The 19750-nt window shown below is 47.4% G+C and overlaps 1 protein-coding gene across 6 annotated transcripts in view; it reads right to left on the reverse strand.

The window, feature by feature from the left end:
• Nucleotides 1-1259: 1259 nt before the first annotated feature.
• The window catches only part of CELF6 (CUGBP Elav-like family member 6), a gene marked incomplete at both ends in the record, with an annotated part of 29553 nt that continues 11062 nt past the window's right edge, over nt 1260-19750 (reverse strand). The window contains 10 exons of one of the 6 annotated variants that reach the window (XM_082649209.1): nt 1260-1387; nt 2010-2153; nt 2240-2320; nt 2575-2637; nt 2860-3006; nt 3094-3226; nt 3338-3481; nt 3639-3718; nt 3820-3948; nt 17665-17713. In XM_082649209.1, coding sequence (XP_082505335.1) covers nt 1260-1387; nt 2010-2153; nt 2240-2320; nt 2575-2637; nt 2860-3006; nt 3094-3226; nt 3338-3481; nt 3639-3718; nt 3820-3948; nt 17665-17713 — 1098 coding nt within the window. The remainder of the gene's footprint in view (nt 1388-2009; nt 2154-2239; nt 2321-2574; nt 2638-2859; nt 3007-3093; nt 3227-3337; nt 3482-3638; nt 3719-3819; nt 3949-17664; nt 17714-19750) is intronic. The other 5 variants (XM_082649212.1, XM_082649211.1, XM_082649210.1 and 2 more) reach the window with 5 other exon arrangements.

The following is a 19750-nucleotide window of genomic DNA, read 5'->3' on the forward strand; positions in this document are numbered from 1 at the left end:
ATATATATATATATATATATATATATATATATATAATTCTTTAAAAAGCAATAGTCCTTTGGTCCCTAAACTCTAAGGAATGATATGATTTTGAAAGAAGTAAATCTGGGCTTCCCTTGTGGAGAAGCCCTTGGCACCCCCCAAGGCCCTCTGCTGGTTCCCCTAGACAGTCAGTCCTCAGCCAGCCCCAGCGGCCTTGCCAGCCTGAGCTCTACATCACAGGCACAGAACAACCCACTTGGTGAAAACAATCCTGAAAGTGGCCTGAGCCCAGGCACTGGCCTTGGGTCCACCTCCATCTGTGGCTGCTCCTTCAGGAAGGGCTGCTCAAGCATTTCTGTGCTTTTCTTTTCCTTTCTTCTCACTCTTCAGTTTCCAATGTTGGGTATTAATTGATAAGGAGAGACAAAGGGAAAAAAAGGAAAAAATCACTCTGGAGGGCAAGACAAGAAGAGCAGCTTGCCCTATCCGTGACAGGTGAGTGGCTGGACCTCAGGCTCAGGTGAGGGGCTGGATCTCAGGCTTCCACTGAAGCCAGACCCTGGGTCCTGGGCAGATGACCTCAGCCCAGCACCCCCTCCAGAGTGCTCCCTGGGGGTAGTTCAAGGGCGGCAGGGTCCTGTGGATCTTCTGAGACAGCAATCTCTAAAAGTCACAGGCAGCCGGCCCTGCCAGAAACCTGAGAGCTTGTCATAGCCCTCCCCATCACCACCACACCCTGTAGATCCTGCATCTTCAGTGTATTTGCTTCTCTCCTCATCTCCATGTTCACTGCCATTATCCCAGCCCTTACATCCTGTCCCTTCTTTGCTTAAACTCCTCAGTGGTCCTCTACCATCTTCAGGATAAAGTCCAAACTCATGGCCTTTAAGACCCTTCACAAGCTAGCACAAACCTACTTTTCTAGTCTCGTTCTCCACCCCCCTGCCCTCCCCACACAGGAATTCTCTACTATGGTCCCCTGTGGCTATCTCTGGAGTGGAAAGAACTGGTTGGATCTTACTGTAATTGTCTCTCCCAGACTGTGGGGGCAGGAATTTTGTCTAATTTATCTCAGTCCTTAGACTGAAGGAAAAACACAGCCTCAGACTGAGGATTCCTCCTAACTCCTGGCTCTTCTCTCCCAGACTTTTTCAGGGGTCGGTGCCCCCAGCATCCCAAAAGGAATATCAAAGCTGGGAGCGCCTCCATCACTCAGGCCCCATCTGCCGGGGCTCCACTAAGGACTCACCTTTCTGTGGCTGGTCAGTGAGAGTAGATCAGTAAGGCCGGTTGGCATCCTTGGGCCTCTTTAGCTGGACCTTGAGCCTCTTCATGCCAATCTGAAAGCCATTCATGGCCTGAATAGCTGTCTGGGCACTGGTTGGATTGTCAAAGCTAACAAACCCTGGAGGGTGTGTGCAGAGAGGTTAGCTGGGAACTCTGCGTGGCAGGGCCTCCTTTCTCTATGACCAGCCCCTTCTCCTTGCCCCCTCAGGCCAGTTCCATCAATCAGTACTCCTCCACCCTCCAGTGTTTGCACGTGTGCACACACATGGACACATGCTCGTACTTACACAGGCAAGTGGCCTGAGTTTCCTAAACGTGTGATTCTTGGAAGGACAGGAGGTAATTCTGAGTGTGTGTATTGGGGAGGCAGGTAGTGTGTTGATGGGGTGTTTCCCTGTCTTTCCCCGGCGTGGGAAAACTCTCTCTCTCCACAGCCCCCATTCTGGTCCTCTGAATTGCAGTTGGAGGGGATCTCTGGTCCCAGACCCAGACTCCACCTGCCCTGGCTAGACTCTAAAGCCTAACCTGGTTGAAGATCTACCAGACACCTGACCTTCCCAGGTGAACCTGAAATAGACTTGTCCCTTGTCTGGGCTTAGCCTCATCACTGGTCTGTGACTCTGTTGAGCGCTATACACTCAGTTTCTAGGAGTCACTGACTTCCGGAGGTACAGTCTTAGGGTCTGTAAGGAATCTCGAAGTTGGGAGTGGGAGAGGCCTAGGGATGGGGCTCAGCTCACCGAAACACTTGCTCTGGTTGGTGGCTCGATCCACAAAGACTTTGGCAGAGACAACGGCTCCAAAGGGCAGGAATGTCTGGATGAGTTCTGCATCACCAAACTCCTGAGGCAGGTGATAGATGAAGAGGTTACAGCCTTCGGGGCCTGCAGGAACAGGAGCAGGCTGGTTCAGGGGAGGAATCCTGAGTCCAGCCCCACCAGGCCCTGATCTCCAGACCCCTGTCCCTCACCTTCTCTTTGCTGCTGGGGCAGGCCTGAAGGCTGCTGGGGAAAAGTTGTGCTCACTGGGGCATAGGCCGACGGATAGGCTGCTGGAGACAGAGGTGGGAGTGGGCAGTGACCCCCAGGAGCCACCCCCAATCAGGGCCCCATCTGCCTGGCCACCTTTGACCAACTCAGCCAGTGCACAGTAACCCTCACCCCTAGAAAGGTCGTTCTGGGTCCAAGGGTGGGCGAAAGGAGGGTCGGACTCCTCAGCACAGAGCCTAACCCCCCCACCCCCAAATCTCCCTATTACTTTCTGGGGCCCTTCAAACCCCCCAGGCCGCGTAGCGCCAAGTGAAACCTGCGTAGTGGTGCATCCCAGCGTAGGCCTGCTGCAGGGGGTCAGCCACGCCGGGACTCTGGGCTGGGGAGAGAGGGGCGCAAGGCCCACAGTGAAGGTGGGCTGGTGGGCGGGCAGGGTAAGGTGAGAACGCAGGGAGTGTGGAGGGAGGCTGTGAGAGGCAGCAGGGAAGGAGGAGGAGTCCCTTCTCAAGGAGACCAGACCCTGCCACCCGCCCCCCCCCAGACCCCCGCTCCCCACTCCATTTTGGGGGAGATTTGGGCGGAGCGGGTGGGGGGGGCCCACCTGGGTAAGGAGAGAGCCCGTTATTGTAGAGACTGTCCGAGCCAGGTTGCCCGTTGGTCTGGGGGGTCAGAGGGCCGAATCCATTGACCCCGATGGGCGCCGGGAGACCCGGAAGCGTGCTGGGGCCGCCGCCCTGCGGGGAATTGGCTGCAGGTGGCGAGGAAGTGGAAGAGTCAGGCCGCAGCCCCGCCTCGCCCCGCCCCCGCCGCGGGCCCCGCCCCCTGCGCGCAGTACCTGCGGCCGGCAAGAGCGGCGCGGCTACCAGGCTGAAGGCCGCCACGTGCTGCATCTGTGCCGCCACTGCGGCCACCGGGCCGAGGCCCGGGCCCTGCGCCGCCGCCAGTAGGGCCGCCTGGTGCTGCAGGATCTTTGGGAGGGAAGAAGGCCGGGTGTGGAGGGCCCAGCGGCGGGCATCTGCCCCGGCGCCCCACCCCCCGTCACCCGCTGCCCGCCCGCGCCCACCGGGCCAGGCACTTACAGCGGTGGTGTAGGCTCCGCAGGCCCCCAGCGGCAGCGGCGCCGGCTGCAAGGCACTCAGTTGGCCCGCCATCTGCTGCATCCGCCGCAGCGCGCGCTCGCGGTCCGTGTCCGCCAGCTTGACCACGAGGCTGGACGAGGCGCCCTGGGTAAGGCAGGGAAGGCTGCAAGGACGGGTCTAGACCTCAGCCCCGGCCCTGGGCCGAGGGCCTTGCTCCTCAGGCCCTTTCCCCGGCATGTGGGGAAGAGGAGCCAGTCCCCAGACCCCTGGTCTCACCCCGGGCCCTGGCACCCGCCCTCACCGCCATGGTCCGGCTGCCGTGCAGACTCTGGATGGCCGCCTGAGCTTCCCCTTGACTCCCGAACTTCACAAAGGCACAGCCTGGGGCAGGATAGAGGTGGCTCAGGTCACAGAGGCCAAAGGGTCATGTGGTCCGGAGTGAGGCGGGGTCATCAGGAAATCCAGGGGTCAGCTCAAGTCACCTTTACTGGTGCCATCGGGGCTCCGCAAGACGGTGCACTCCTCGATGTGGCCAAAGGGCTGGAACAGGCGTCTGACGTCCTCCTCACCCTGCTGCTTGCCCAGCATACCCACAAACAGTTTTCGGTCCTCTGGGGACAAATCCAGGAGTCACCTGGGAACCCTAAGACCTCTTGGACTCCCCAGAGTAACAGGAGGAGCCTAGGAAGGTAGTTAACCACGGTCTGGCTCTGGGAAGAGGTGAGTGAGCAGGCCCTACTCACTTGGGGCCACAAGGTTGGGTTTCTTTGAGGGGCAGGATGACCTACAGACAGATCTGGAGGAGAGAAACTCCAGATTTCCATCAGGAAAACCTGGGTCCTGGAACTCATTGTTGCTCTTGTGGGAATGATTCAGTCCATATTTTTGGTTGGATAGAGCCCTACATGCATCATTTTATATGTTTGACCTTTCTGTTCTTAGAGTCTGGGAAATGCTATTTTGGACCATTTCAGCCCTATTAAGGGAGGGGAGTCCTCAGAGGAGTCCTTGTATTCATACTGGGTCTGGAGAAGATAAGTACACCCTCCTGATAAGCCTGATGGCAGTGGCTAGAGTCCAGGATTCTGGGTCAAAAAAAACAGCACAGAAAGCAGTTGTCTCATTGCACTGCCTCAACCCCAGACCATGAGCACTGGAATGATGAATCCCCAACTCCAGCACCCAACTCAACCTGCGTGCCCCTCCCAAAGGCCTAAAGAGAACAGGAAGCTTGGGTTCCTGATCCTCTAACATTGGCATTTTGCCCACTATGCTTACTGAACTCATGACCCCTTTCCTTACCTCCCTTATTCCCTCACTGAGCTTCCAGGGCCCTCACTGAGCCCTGCTGCCTCCTCTCTGACTTCCCCTGTTTTCCTGCCTTGATCTCTCCCCAGGTGTTCATGCTATGGGAGAACAGGTTCTGCCTATAGACCTGGATGGCCACCTGAGGATCCTTCCCTGTGTCCACCCTTCCTATGGGAATGGTAGAGATGCCCAGAGAGGGGCCGTAAGCTGGGCCCCGTGACCTTGGAGAAAGCTGGAGAGCTGGGGCTGGAAACCAGGGCTTAGCTGCACATCCAGCAAGTCGGGCCTCAGGAGCACTATCCAGGAGTGTGTGATAGAGGAGCCCAGCCCACAGGTCCTGCTGTCAAAGCCTCTCTCATCTGCACCAAGGTAAGTCTCTGATTTTGAGATGGGGCTTCTTCGGCGTAATACAAGTTGGGAGAGAAAGAGTGGGTGGGAATCTGGCTTCAGACTTCACCTCTGAGATCCTGAAGCCCAAGAAAACCCATCCCAAACTCCTTCACTCTTTGACAAGCTTGGCCAGGCTGATGGGGGTCCTTGGATCCTGAGTGCAAAGGAAACAAGGCTGCTGAAGGTCATAGACTGAAGCCTGGGTGACAGTGAAAAGGAAAGTGAAAAGGCCAAAATTAGCAGTGGAGGGAATCTCCAACAAGGCTATGTGTGTGTGTCCATATTTCACCTGGATGGTGTGGGGTTCAGCCTGGGCTGCCCTGGGTACCTTGGTATCTGTCGCCTGCCTGTTAATGCTGTGTCTGTATGGAGAGCAGGAGCTGTGGCTTATATGGGACAGAGTGTGTTTCAGCAGAATCCTGCCCTCTGTCCAGAGGATTACTGCCCAGAAATCCTGATGGGGAAAGGATAGATAATGTACTTGTGGCCAGAATTCCAGTAGAGGTACCAACCTTCTGTGGTGAGAGTACAAACCAGTGGGTATACTTCACTCCTGGGAGGGTTAGCCACAGAATAGTGCCCTTGGAATGGATCACTGGTTTCCTAACCTTTTAAAACAGCTGTGAAATCCATTGTTCTAACAAAAATATTAGGATGAAGCTCAAAATGTAAGAGAAAAGTAGAACTGCTTGGAAAAGGCAGAAAAGTAGGAGGAGGGCTGGAGTTCCTCTTGCTTCATCTTCCCCTCGTACTCCCTAGAGGGGGCTCCAAGGAAAGTCCTTTGTAAACCACTGACCTAAAAGACAGAAAATAGAATTCCACATGGTGTATGAAGAGGCATCTGAGATCATTCTCTTCAGGAACCTGAGAAGTCAGGAAAGGTCTTTCATGATTCTCTTGACTAATCTGATGGTGGCTTTGCCTTGACATTGGAAGACAGGCCCTATTTGGTCAGGGAATCAAACCCTCTGAGATTGTTATTGTTCTGAGCTATGAAACTAAATTATGCCCATGCGTCTACAAGAGGCCCAGGAGGGGCTGGAGAAGATCCTAGGGTCTCCAGAGTCTCAGGGCTTCATGATGCCCTAATTTATAGTGCAGCTGTGACATTGGGTAGGGTCTGCAAGATGATGACAGCACCTAGGTAAGCTGTCATGCCACATGGAACAGCATCCAGGTAGCCCTAGGTAGGAAGAGAGAGGTCATGGCTGAGATGGAGCCCCCAGGACAGTAAAGAGGTTTGTGTGAACAGTGGTCCGATCCTTCATCTGCTCTTCCTCTTTCTGCTCTTTTCTGATGATGGTGGTCAGTCACAGCTCATGTCACAGACCATGAAATTCTCTGATCCTTCTGTTCCAGTGAGAGTCTCCCAAATTAAGAATTTCCATTTCCATGATAGGGCACTGACTCTATGGTTCTAGACTACTGGGCTGTACAGAATTTGAAATTGAAATGAGGTTGGGCTATGGGCTAATCTCTATGCTGCCCATTTCACAGCTGTCACCTTGAATCCTGGTGTCCTCTTTGCCACTTTACAGGGACCTTCATGGTGTTTGACAGGAGGATGATCTGGGTCACAGTGAATATAAGCATCAGATGATCCTGAAATGGTGGGATAAGTTTCTTAAGAGACCTGGTCAAAGAGAATTACAGGCTAGACTCCTGAGAGTAGCCCGCAAATCCACACCCCTGAAGATTTTCAGGGCCGATGCATGCTCCCAGAGAGATGGAGATGATGGGATTTAGCCCAGAAAATGCAATATCCTCTAGGTCAAACTATACCAGTTTGGTAGAAAAGGATTCTGTAAGAGATAGGTCGGAAATGTCTGAATAAAATCATTCCATGAGTGGTGGGTGGGTCCCTAGAAAGATGGAAATTCAAACTGGGAGGCTCAACTTTCCTGGAGTGGATGGAATTGGAAGATAGCATCAGTGTGGAGTTGAGACATAGTTGGAAAGACACACAGTTGAACGGTGTAACTGCATTTTCATGATGGCCACCTGTGTATACTCCTTGCTCTTCTACCAAATGCTTTTTTGAACCCAAATCAAGTTGTTTGGACCCTAGAGGTTCATCTCCATAAAGCTGTCTTGCGCAGCTGATCGTACAGGGATTCTAAGGTAGCAAATGATGGGGTTGGAAGCCCAGAGTCAGAGTCAGTCCACGCCATCTTCCTCAGGAAAGGTATCAAGATGCTGTTCTAGAAAGAAGGCTCTGCCCAAGTTGGCCCAAAGGAGTCCCAGGTTTCTGGCTTCTAAGCCCCCCACAACCACTCACTTCCATGTTGGTGGGATATCATGATTGTAGAAACAGTGCAGGGACAAGAAATCGCATTGGGGTACCAACCATCAGACACATCCTAAAATTACCAGTCCACCTTTCCATCCAAATACCAACCCAGGAGATCCTATTGATGGCAGCATTTGATGCTCTGACATTCTCAGTGATGACTGCAGCATAAGGATCCAAGGAAGACTAGGAAATGAGTGAAGAAAATATCCAGGGGAAACGAAGTCTCCTGATCAGATCTGATGAGTATCAAGTAGGGCTTTTTTTTTTTTTTTTTTTTGCAGTACGCGGGCCTCTCACTGTTGTGGCCTTTCCCGTTGCGGAGCACAGACTCCAGACGCGCAGGCTTAGCAGCCATGGCTCACGGGCCCAGCCGCTCTGCGGCATGTGGGACCTTCCCGGACCAGGGCACGAACCCACGTCCCCTGCATCGGCAGGCGGACTCTCAACCACTGCGCCACCAGGGAAGCCCAAGTATGGCTTTAATTCCAAAAGAAAACTATTAGAACTAAGAAACAAATTCAGCAAAGTTCTCCTATTAAAAAAATCAACAGGGACTTCCCTGGTGGCGCAGTGGTTAAGAATCCGCTTGCCAATGCAGGGGACATGGGTTCAAGCCCTGGCCCGGGAAGATTCCATGTGCCGCAGAGCAGCTAAGCCTGTGTGCCACAACTACTGAGCTTGCACTCTAGACCTCACGAGCCACAACTGCTGAAGCCCGTGCATGTAGAGCCCATGCTCCTCAACAAGAGAAGCCACCGCAATGAGAAGCCCGCACACCACAACAAAGAGTAGCCCCCACTCGCCGCAACTAGAAAAGCCTGCGCGCAGCAACAAAGACCCAACGCAGCCAAAAATTAAAAATATAAATAAATAAATAAATTTATTTAAAAAAAAAAGAATCTGCTTGCTAATGCAGGGGACATGGTTTTGAGCCCTGGTCTGGGAAGATCCCACATGCCGTGGAGCAGCTAAGCCTGTGTGCCACAACTACTGAGCCTGCATGCTAGAGCCCATGAGCCATAACTACTGAGCCCGCATGCCAGAACTACTGAAGCCCGCGGGCCTAGAACCGTGCTCCTCAGCAAGAGAAGCCACCGTAATGAGAAGCCCGCATACCATAACAAAGAGTAGCCCCCGCTCACTGCAACTAGAGAAAGCCCGCACACAGCAACAGAGACCCAACGCAGCCAAAAATAAATAAATAAATTTATTTTTAAAAATCAACAAAAAAATCAGTTGTGTTTCTATAGACTAGCAATGAACAATCTGAAAATGAAATTAAGAAAACTATTTCACTTAGCATCAAAAAGAATAAAATACTTAGGAATAAATTTAAACAAGGCTGCAAAAGACTTGTATCCTGAAAACTACAAAATATTGCTGAAGAAAACTGAAGAAGACGCAAATAAATGGAAGACATCCTATGTTCATGAATTGAAAGACTTAATGTTGTTAGATATCAGTACTACCCAAAGCAATCTACAGATTTAATGCAATACCTATCAAAATTTCAGTGGCATTTTCTTGAGAAACAGAAAAATCGATCCTAAAATTCATACGGGATCTCGAGATCCTGAATAGCCAAATAATCTTGGGGGGAAAAAGAATTTTGGAGGTCTCAGTCTAACTGATTTCAAAACTTATTACAAAGCTACCGTAATCAAAGTGTGATACTGGCATAAAGAGAGACATTTAGACCAATGGAGTAGAATAGAAAGGCCAGAAATAAGCCCTCACATATATGGTCAATTGATTTTCGACAAGAGTGCCAGTCTTTTAAACAAATGTTGCTAAGAAAGCTGGACATCTACATACAAAAGAATGAAGTTGGACCCTTACATTGTACTGTATACAAAAATTAAATGAAAATGGATCAAATGTAAACATAAATGCTAAAACTATAAAACTCCTAGAAGAAACAGGGGGAAAGCTTCATGACCTTGCATTTGGCAGTGATTCCTTGGATATGACACCAAAAGCACAGGCAACAAAAGTAAGAATAGAAATTTTGGACTACATCAAATTTTAAAACTACTGTGCATCAAAGGACACAACCAGAGTGAAAAGGCAACCTACAGAATGGGAGAAAATATTTGCAAACCATATATCTGATAAAAGTTTAATATCCAGAATATATAAAGAGCTCCTATGACTCAACAACAAAAATAATTCAATTTTTAAAAATGAGCAAAAGATCTGAATAGATAGTTCTCCAAAGAAGATATACAATGACCAACAAATATATGAAAAGATGCTCAAAATCACTAATAATTAAGAAAGTGCAAATCAGAACTATGAGATATCAACTGACACCCATTAGGATGACTGCTATTTTAAAAAAGCTGGGGGGAAATAAGTGCTGGCAGGGATGTGGAGAAATTATGTAGGTATGTGCACTAATGTTGAATGGTACAAGCCGCTATGGAAAACAGTACGGCAGTTCCTCAAAAAATTAAAAATAGAATTACCATATTATCCAGCAATACCAGTTCTGGGTATATATCCAAAAGAATTCAAAGCAGAGTCTCAAAGAGATATTTGTACACTCACGTTCACCTTAGTATTATCCACAATAGTCAAAAGGTAGAAGCAACCTAAATGTCTATCAAGCAATGAACGGATAAACAAAATATGGTATATATGTACAATGGAATATCATTTGGCTTTTAAAAGGAAGGAAAAATCTAAAAAAAAAAAAAAAAGGGTTCTGAAGAACCTAGGGGTAGGACAGGGATAAAGACGCAGACGTAGAGAATGGACTTGAGGACACGGGGAGGGGGAAGGGTAAGCTGGGACGAAGTGAGAGAGTGGCATGGACATACATACACTACCAAACGTAAAATAGATAGCTAGTGGGAAGCAGCCACATAGCACAGGGAGATCAGCTCGGTGCTTTGTGACGACCTAGAGGAGTGGGATAGGGAGGGTGGGAGGGAGACACAAGAGGGAGGAGATATGGGGATATATGTATATGTATAGCTGATTCACTTTGTTGTAAAGCAGAAACTAACACACCATTGTAAAGCAATTATACTCCAGTAAAGACGTTAAAAAAAAAAAGAAAAGGAGATTCTGACACATGCTGCAACATGGATGAAACTTGAGGACATTATGCTAAGTGATATAAGCCAGTCACAAAAAGACGGTTGCTAGGGGCTGGAGGGAGGGAGAAATGGAGAGTTATTGGTTAATGGGTACAGACTTTGAGTTTTGTAAGATGAAAAAGTTCTGGAGGTTGCACAGCAATGTGAGTATTGCTAACAGTATTGAACTGTACTCTTAAAAATGGTAAAGATAGTAAAGATGATGTTATGTCTGTTTTACCCCAATTGAAAAAAAAATACAGTGAAGGAGGAGGCCTGAAAAATAGGGACTTAGATTAAGAAAGAACAGAGACTCCACTGTTCCTTCATCCTGATCCAGGAGAGCCAGGAGGCGAGTAAGAAAGGTAGACCAAGCCTGGGCTTTCAGGTTCCCTTAAGAGAGAAGATCTCAGCCTCCGGAGATGCATTTTTCTTTTGTGGGCTATACACTTGTACCTGAAGGGCTTGTCAGAGGTTCAGACACAGCCATGGCCTAAAAGTGTTACAACAATTAGCTTTGGGTGATCCACTCTGAGTCAGACTGAAGGAAAGCACCACTCTTTTCCTTCGGAGGTAGAATGCATTTCAGGAAGTGAAACATTAACTTGACATTACCAGGTCTTATGCAGTACTGTGAGCCTTATCCAGTCAGGTTTTAGTTGGAAGAATACTTTTTAGAATTAAATCAGTGTGAGGATCAAAGACAGATATGAGTGTCAACTGACTAATAGAACAGTTGTTGGTAAGATCCGTGTCTGATTTAGGCCAGAGAATATGTCCCAGTATTAAGAAATTCTGAAAATTCTAGCTCAAAATTTAACTTTAACTTAAAGTCTGGTTGTTAAACACTGAATAGAATAGAATCCTAGAAAAAAAAATTGGAAAAGATGGCTTACTTAGTTAGATAGTAATATATGTTTATTACTCAAAATCCAGGCTGATATTTAAACAAACCCTTGCAAATTCAGGCAGAAATTAAACAATTATAGGATGGTTATAGGAGGGTTGATGTGATGACAGATAATTGGCTTTTGAGTTAAACCAAATGTGAAGATTAAAAAACAGAGGCATTACCTCAGAGAAAGTTTTAAATTTTAAAGTAAAAAAAAAAACCCTTAAAGTGAAAAGATTGCATGGATTTATTACTTAAACTATTTCTGTACCATAGGCATCTTGGATCTGTAAATATTTGCTAAGTAAAAAATACAGCCAAGTTGGGGAAAGAGCAATCACAATTGTGACTTATGAATTTATTGATTTTATGTTATAAAATTTGAAAGATAGGAAAGAAAATACAGGAGTTCAGTGATTTTGAAGATTTTGCCTTTGAACTAAAAAATACTTTCCCTATATGATCGGTACTTACAGTTCAACTTATTTTTAGTGTTTCCATAGTAGAGATAATCTAAGTTAGGAAAAATCAACCACAGTCTCCATGCTGAAGAGCAGATAAAATAGATCTATTTAGTTACCATTGTCTGAGGGATTTAGGGATCCCTAGCTCTGACCTCATGTAATTTGAGGTTAATTTAACATTTTGAAATACATGAACTTTGAATTTTCATTCAGGCAAACATTTTAATGTTCACATTTAATTAAACACAAATGCTGAGGGAAAAGTTTTTGGCACTATGTATATTTAATTAGAAATGGGCGCCTTGGGCTTCCCTGGTGGCGCAGTGGTTAAGGATCCACCTGCCAATGAAGGGGACATGGGTTCAAGCCCTGGTCCAGGAAGATGCCACAAGCCACGGAGCAGCTAAGCCCGTGAGCCACAACTACTGAAGCCCGCGTGTCTAGAGCCCATGCTCCGCAACAAGAGAAGCCACCGCAGTGAAAAGCCCGCGCACCACAACGAAGAGTAGCCCCCGCTCACCACAACCAGAGAAAGCCCGCGCACAGCAACAAAGACCCAATGCAGCCAAAAATAAACAAATAAATAAAATAAACAAATTTATATATAAAAAAAGAAATGGGCGCCTTTAGTATATTATGAGATAATTTCACTTTGGAAAATTAGATTAATTTTCCTTTAAGAGTGTACTGTTCAAAGGACTTCCCTTGGTGGTGCGGTGGTTCAGAATTTGCCTGCCAATGCAGGGGACACGGGTTCGAGCCCTGGTTGGGGAAGATAGCACATGCCACAGAGCAACTAAGCCCATGCGCCACAACTACTGAGCCTGCGCTTTAGAGCCCACATGCCATAATTACTGAGCCCACGTGCCACAACTACTGACGCCTGCGTCCCTAAATCCCATGCTCCGCAACAAGAGAAGCCACCGCAATGAGAAGCCCGTGCACCGCAACGAAGAGTAGCCCCCACTCGCCATGACTAGAGAAAACCCGTGCTCAGCAACGAAGACACAACACAGCCAAAAGTAAATAAATTTATTGAAAAAATAAAAAAGTGTACTGTTCAATGCCACAGGATGTAAAATATAGGCACAGAGCATGGAGTATATGAACAGTGTGGGACTTGACTGCAGAATTTATGGGAACTGGGATACATTAAACATATGTATAAATATATATGTATAAACATACACATAGGGCTGGCATACATTAACAGGCTACTATAATATAGTCCATGAAGACTTGGATGCACTCTGAGTGCCACCAAGGCTGCAGGGGATGACCATGAAAGAAGAGGGCCCCAGACCTTCTATCGGGCAGATCTTGTGTTGCTACTATTATTGCATTGTAAGCATTGAATGTGCAAGTGTTACCAGTAACTTCTAAAAGTAATGCAACATACAGTGTGTTTAAAATATAGGTTATTTCGAAGTGCCTATGAGGGGACTCCAAGTCAGACGGGGAATGTCAGAGATGGCTTTGCCCTCAGAGCCTCTGTTTCCTTATTTGGAAACTTGGAGGAAATAGTTCTTCCTGCCCTACCTATTCTAGAAGCTTGTGGGGGGAATCAAGTTCATGAGACTATCTGTGACCTGTAGAGCATGGTTATACAGAAAGTCTTATGATCTTTCAGATTTAGGAGGAGCCGTTTGGTCTCCTCCTAGGGACAAATGGGTGGTTTTAAGAACAATGATGTTGTAGGTAATGTTATAGCGGGAAGAAGACAGGATGTCTCTGTATCTTTCCAAGGTGTTATGAAAAATATTTTTATAAATTTGCTTTAAACATTTTTTTTCAATGAAAACAATTTTACTTCTATTCAGGCTCTCCCCTGCTGTGCTAACACTTTGATTTCTACAACATTGGCTGGAAGTGAAAATAAAACAGACCTATAATAGAAGTTATAAGAAAATAAAACATAGGTCATTTCAACCACAAACCTCATGTCTAGTGATTAAAAATAAGAGTAATACTACTCTGTTGCATTGGCATGAAAATTCAAGAGATAGAATGTAAAGTAACTATTTTTGTCAAAAAGCTCATGCATGTGTACATAATAGAATACTCCTGTATGGCAGATGGGAAAGAAAATGGCAGTCTTTGGACCGAAGAAGCAAACCTGATAGGTTTAGTTAGGCTGTCACAATGCTGGCCCACTTTTAAAAATTGAATTAGTTGCCAACATTTAATATAATTTAATATAATTAAAACAGAAACTTTCATTATGTCATGACAGTCTCACCCATTTAGGGTTCCTTACCTGGCTCCTATAGCACTTGAGTAGTGATCCCTGTTTTATGGGAAGAAAAATCTAATAATCCCTTCCAGAAAAAAAATGGCAAAATTTTGGAAGATTACGTTTGCCTTGATACCCCCTTGATTATGCCTGCATTGATACCAGTATTTTTGTCAGATGTAAAAATCATTATTAATCAACTGTAAACAAAGGATTTAATTTCAGGAATAATTTTAAAATATGCAAGCTCAAAGGCTTAACTGTATCAGGGCAGGTGTGACCATTAACTCTGAAGGTTTATAGAATGTTTGGGATAACAGAGATAAGACTTGAATGAGACAAGCTGTCCTACATTGGTGTCAAATGTTACATTTCAAAACCAAATTCAATACCATTTTAAAAGTTGAGTTTCTAAAGCATTAATTTGTGTTACAATTCAGCAGAGAGCTGAACTCACTTTTTTTTTTTTTTTGCTGTACACGGGCCTCTCACTGTTGTGGCCTCTCCCATTGCGGAGCACACGCTCTGGACGCGCAGGCTCAGCGGCCATGGCTCACGGGCCCAGTCGCTCTGCGGCATGTGGGATCTTCCCGGACCGGGGCACGAACCCGTGTCCCCTGCATCGGCAGGCGGACTCTCAACCACTGCGCCACCAGGGAAGCCCTGAGCTCACTTTTGAAGAGATATATAATAGCACTGAAGAGAAGAAACACCTTTTGATTAGTATCTAACACAGATCAGTTGGTAGTAAAATACTTGTAAATTGTAAAGACCCAGCTGTTTTGCAAGACTTAGTACATATGCCTCCTGTCTCCCAAATGTGTATCAGGGAACATTTGGTGATTTTGAGTGGGAACACGAAAGAATTGAGAGATCTGGTCATCCAAAACTGCAAGAAGGATTATCCACAGATGCCTTTGGAGTACATGCTCTTTAAAAGCCATCACTTAAGCAATGTAAAGCAATTATACTCCAATAAAGATGTTAAGAAAGAAAAAAGCCATCACTTGTCAAGAAATAGCTATGTTATACATAACTACTAAAATTATGAATTCTACTGCCAGGCAGACCTCTTTTCAGCTAGATTTTCTTTTCCTGCTCTCTTGAGCTGCTCGGAATCTGAACAGGTGTAGAGGTGAAATGCCATATGTACAGAATATGTCAATGATATTACACCTGAAAAACCTGTACAAAAACGGGGAGGCAAATGATAAAACTCATGCTGATGCCACTGCTGGGAGCCCAGATGACCAAGACATCTGGACTAGACTAAGCAGAAGCATAATCAGCGTGGAGGCCTCCTTTGGGCAGTGGCCCTCACCCTGGCAAGAGGTGTTGGACTCCAAGCAGCAAGTGTGCCCCCAGCATCCTGGATTTAGTTCCTGAACCAGACTCCAAGTTGCATTATGTTCTTCTGAGCTCTGTACATGCTCTTCCCTCCACCTGAAATACTTGCTCCCTTGCTCCTCCTTTTTCTATTTGACTACTTCTTGTTCATCCTTGAGATCTCAGCTTAAATATTACCACCTCTGGGAGCCCACCTTGACCTCCCAGACTAAGGTGCCCTATGTTTTCCCCAATGCTTTTCAATCCCCCAGGACTTGAAAAGCATTGATCACACTGGATGATAGCTTTGTTTTACTGTTTATATCCCCTTATAGCTCCAGAGCTCCGTGAGGCCAGGTGCCAGGTCTGCCTTGCATTCCTAATGTGGAGTAAGTTACTCAAAAGATATTGGTTGGATGGTTGAACAAACTACAGCCCAATCTGTCTACTTCTTAGCTCACTCAAGTACTCTCAGGTGACCTCTCAGCTGTCTAGTGTTCATGGGCAGGGCTGAGAAGTTGGCCAACATTGGCCCTGATGCCTAACAGTTTCCCAAGAAGCAGAAATTCTTGGGACAAGTGAACGAGAGGTTTGGTATGCAGCCTGGAACTTCTCAAAAACCAGTCTGGAAAGAATGAGATGGAAAAGGAGGATTTGTGTTTGGAGGAGAGGGAGGAAGCTTGGAAATATCTCCTTAAGACAAAGTGGGATGATAACATCTTGACCAGAAGTGGAGAATCAAAGACCAAAATCAGAAAATCTAAAAGGAGGAAGAATGGATTTCTTGGAGGAAAGAACTCCACAATGGAGCTATGAAGCTACTAGAGTCCCTTGTAGGTGTGGACACTGAGCCTGAAGTCTGAGAGGATGTGCAGAATTATTAGGAGTCAATAAATGTCTGTCAATGAGGTTCCATTCCCTCCCTGATCTTGGGCAGCTTCTTTTACCTAATAAAAAGCCATGGCTGACCTCCCTAAGGTGGGGAGAAAGTCTTTTTTTTTTTAACATCTTATTGGGGTATAATTGCTTTACAATGGTGTGTTAGTTTCTGCTTTATAACAAAGTGAATCAGTTATACATATACATGTGTTCCCATATCTCTTCCCTCTTGCGTCTCCCTCAGGAGAAAGTCTTATTTAAGAGGGAGTCCGCAAATGTCAGGGAGAGCTCCAGGCAGATTTCTTGGAATGATTTAACACCCAAGGGCAAGAAAGACACCAAGAACTGACACCAGAAGCTAGTATTGCTTTTCCAGTATGGAAGCCGGCCAGAACTCAGCTGGTTGTCAAAAAGCACAGGCTCGGATGGACCTAGAGTCTGTCATACAGAGTGAAGTAAGTCAGAAAGAGAAAAATAAATACCGTATGCTAATGCATATATATGGAATCTAAAAAAATTGTACTGATGAACCTAGTGGCAGGGCAGGAATAAAGACGCAGACATAGAGAATTGACTGAGGACATGGGGAGGGGGAAGGGTAAGCTGGGACAAAGTGAGAGAGTGGCATGGACATATATACACTACCAAACGTAAAACTGATAGCTAGTGGGAAGCAGCTGCATAGCACAGGGAGATCAGCTCGGTGCTTTGTGACCACCTAGAAGGGTGGGATAGGGAGGGTGGGAGGGAGACGCAAGAGGGAGGGGATATGGGGATATAGGTATACATATAACTGATTCACTTTGTTGTACAGCAGAAACTAACACAATATTGTATAGCAATTATACTCTAATAAAGATTAAAAAAAAAAAGCACAGGCTCTCAAACCCTCCTGTTCTTAAGGAGCATTAGTCTTTCTGCACTAGGAAACAGTGCAGCTAAAAAAAAAAAACTTTTGAAGACTTTCCATGGTCCTCAGCATAGAGTTCAGTTCCTTAATATGGCCTACAAAATCTGTCTTACGAGCCTCATCTTTTTCCCAAGGCAACTGAAATGAAGGAATGAATGGCTCCAACCCAGACTGGACTGAGTTCTCTGTAATCAGAAGATCTGGAAAAGGAGAATAACTCTAACCTGGTTCTTCAAACAAACCTGGAAGTTCCACCTGTTAAAACAGGAATGAACTCTCTCCAGGGGCAAGGTAGCAAGAACTCCCTTCCTCTATGTCCAGCCTCTGTCTCCTGCCTCTTCTGGGTCTGGGGATGCTGGGACCCCATCCCTCTTCAGTCTGACCTGGGATGGCTGAGCTGTCTGGTGCTAAATAATCTGGTCCCTCCCTAGTTGCCCCCCTTACCCAGGGAGGCTCTAGTAATAAACTCTAGGTAGGCCTGACTCCAGAAGTGGGCCCACCATCCCCGACATGGATGATACCCTGAGATTCGGCAGGCAGGCAAGTTACCTCCTCGGCCCTCACTGGCAGCCGGCTTCACTTGGATGGGACGATTCATCTGAAAGACATCGGACCAACACACCCAGTCAGCGTGACTGCCTGGCCCTGCCCCGGCTTCTCCACCCCTGGACTCCTCAGGATCTAATCCCTCACCCCTTTGAACTCTACACCCCACCACTCTCACACAGGGATTATAGATTTTCTCCAAGATTCATCCCTTAAAGGCAGGAATTTAGAAGGTGCTGAAGCCTGAAGGATTAGGCGATAGGAAGCTCAGGGGCAAGCAGAGTAGGGACTGTGGAGGTCAAAAAGATTCTCCTGCCTTGGCTCTGTGTAGGGACCAAGTGCGGCCTGTCCCTCTGGCTCCTGGACTTCCTTAAAGGCTTTGGGTGCGAGGAATTGGGTAGTAGGGCAGATGTGTGTTCTGTGTCTAAAACTGAGAATATACTTCTATGTGTCACTTAGATTAAACAATCTGGGAATCAGATTTAGGGCCATCTACCCCCAACTCTGCCATTTAATGGTTGTATGACTTCGAGTAAGCCATCCTCTCTCAGATTCAACTTGTCAAATGAGAAAAACCTTCCCCAAGCTTCTATGTCACCATAGTTTCTACCCTCACCCTCTCAGTTCCCTCCCTCGGACCCCTTCCCCTGAGGATGCTGGAGTTCTCCAGGGCACCATCCTTGGTCCTACTCATCCCACTCTTCCTTTTTTCCTGGCTAATCTCATCCACACCCACAGCCTCAGCTCCTGTCCCCACAGTGATGACTCAGAGCTCTGCATCTCCAGCCTTTACCTCCCTCCTGAGCTTCAGACCCATGTGCCCAGCTTCTTGCTGGACACCCCGCCTAGAAAGTCCACTGGCACCTTCCACTCAACACACCCAAACCAGAGCTCATCTTTTTGCCCAAACCTGATCCAGTCATCCAGGCTATAAACCTGGAAAGCAGCTTGACTCCTCCCTCCATACCCTCCCCCACCAACCAATTTCACCTTCTAATTCAGGGGTTCCCTGATCAGGGGTAGATAAAAATCACCTGGGAACCATATCAGACTCTTAAGTTGGGGGATTGTATAATTTGTAAACGCTCCTAGGTGATTTCCATATATACCCCACCCACTCCCATCCCCCAACCACCCTGAGAGAATTCACGATTGAATCCCCATCTCACCTTCCTCTCATGGGTGTTGTGGGGATCACATGACATAATGGGGACGCAAAAGGTCTTTGTAAACAGCCAAGAGCTGGATGCGTAGGATGTGAGGAATTATTGTTGGGGGGGCAGACAGCTGAGTGCCGGAAGGAAAGAAGAGCAGCCTTCCTGTTCATGGAGGAAGGGGTACTGATGGCCATCTGGCCTGAGAAGGTGATGATCTGACCCCCTCCCCTCAGGAAATGCAATGCTTCTGCACCAATCAGGGGCCACTCCATCCCCTACCAGTGTGCTCGTTGCCGAGACAACAGGCAGCTTCCTGTTACCATAGCCACAAGTGCTACCTAGAAACCATAGTAACGCCCTGGCAGTCACAGTTGAGCAATTTCCTTTGGATCAAATTTGGGGGAGGGGTGGGGGGAGGGCTTAAAAAAAAAAAAAGGAAAGGAAAGGAAAACAGGCCGAGCCTGAACCAGAGCAATCCCCCTCCCACCCAGGGCTCAGGTTCTTATGCGCTCTTACACACCCACCCGCTGGTGGTGGAGCACCTGCAGTGTACCAGGCTGTGGGTGAGGGCCGAGACACTGACAGGACTCGGGCTGCAGTCTAGAGGGGTGACAGATCAATCCAAGGAGATCAGGGTGAGCTGGACAGGTCTGGATGGCCTGCACCAGGGACCAGGAGGACAGGACCCGTCCCTGGGCATGGCCACCTGTGACTGTGGAGAGACCAAGAGACAGAGCTGGGCTTCCCTGGTGGCGCAGTGGTTGAGACTGTGCCTGCTGATGCAGGGGACATGGATTCGTGCCCCGGTCCGGGAAGATCCCACATGCCGCCGAGTGGCTGGGCCCGTGAGCCATGGCCACTGAGGCTGCGCGTCTGGAGCCTGTGCTCCGCAACAGGAGAGGCCACCACAGTGAGAGGCCCACGTACAGCAA

This window comes from Grampus griseus (assembly GCF_964374135.1).
Source record: "Grampus griseus genome assembly, chromosome: 2".
Lineage (NCBI taxonomy): Eukaryota > Metazoa > Chordata > Mammalia > Artiodactyla > Delphinidae > Grampus > Grampus griseus.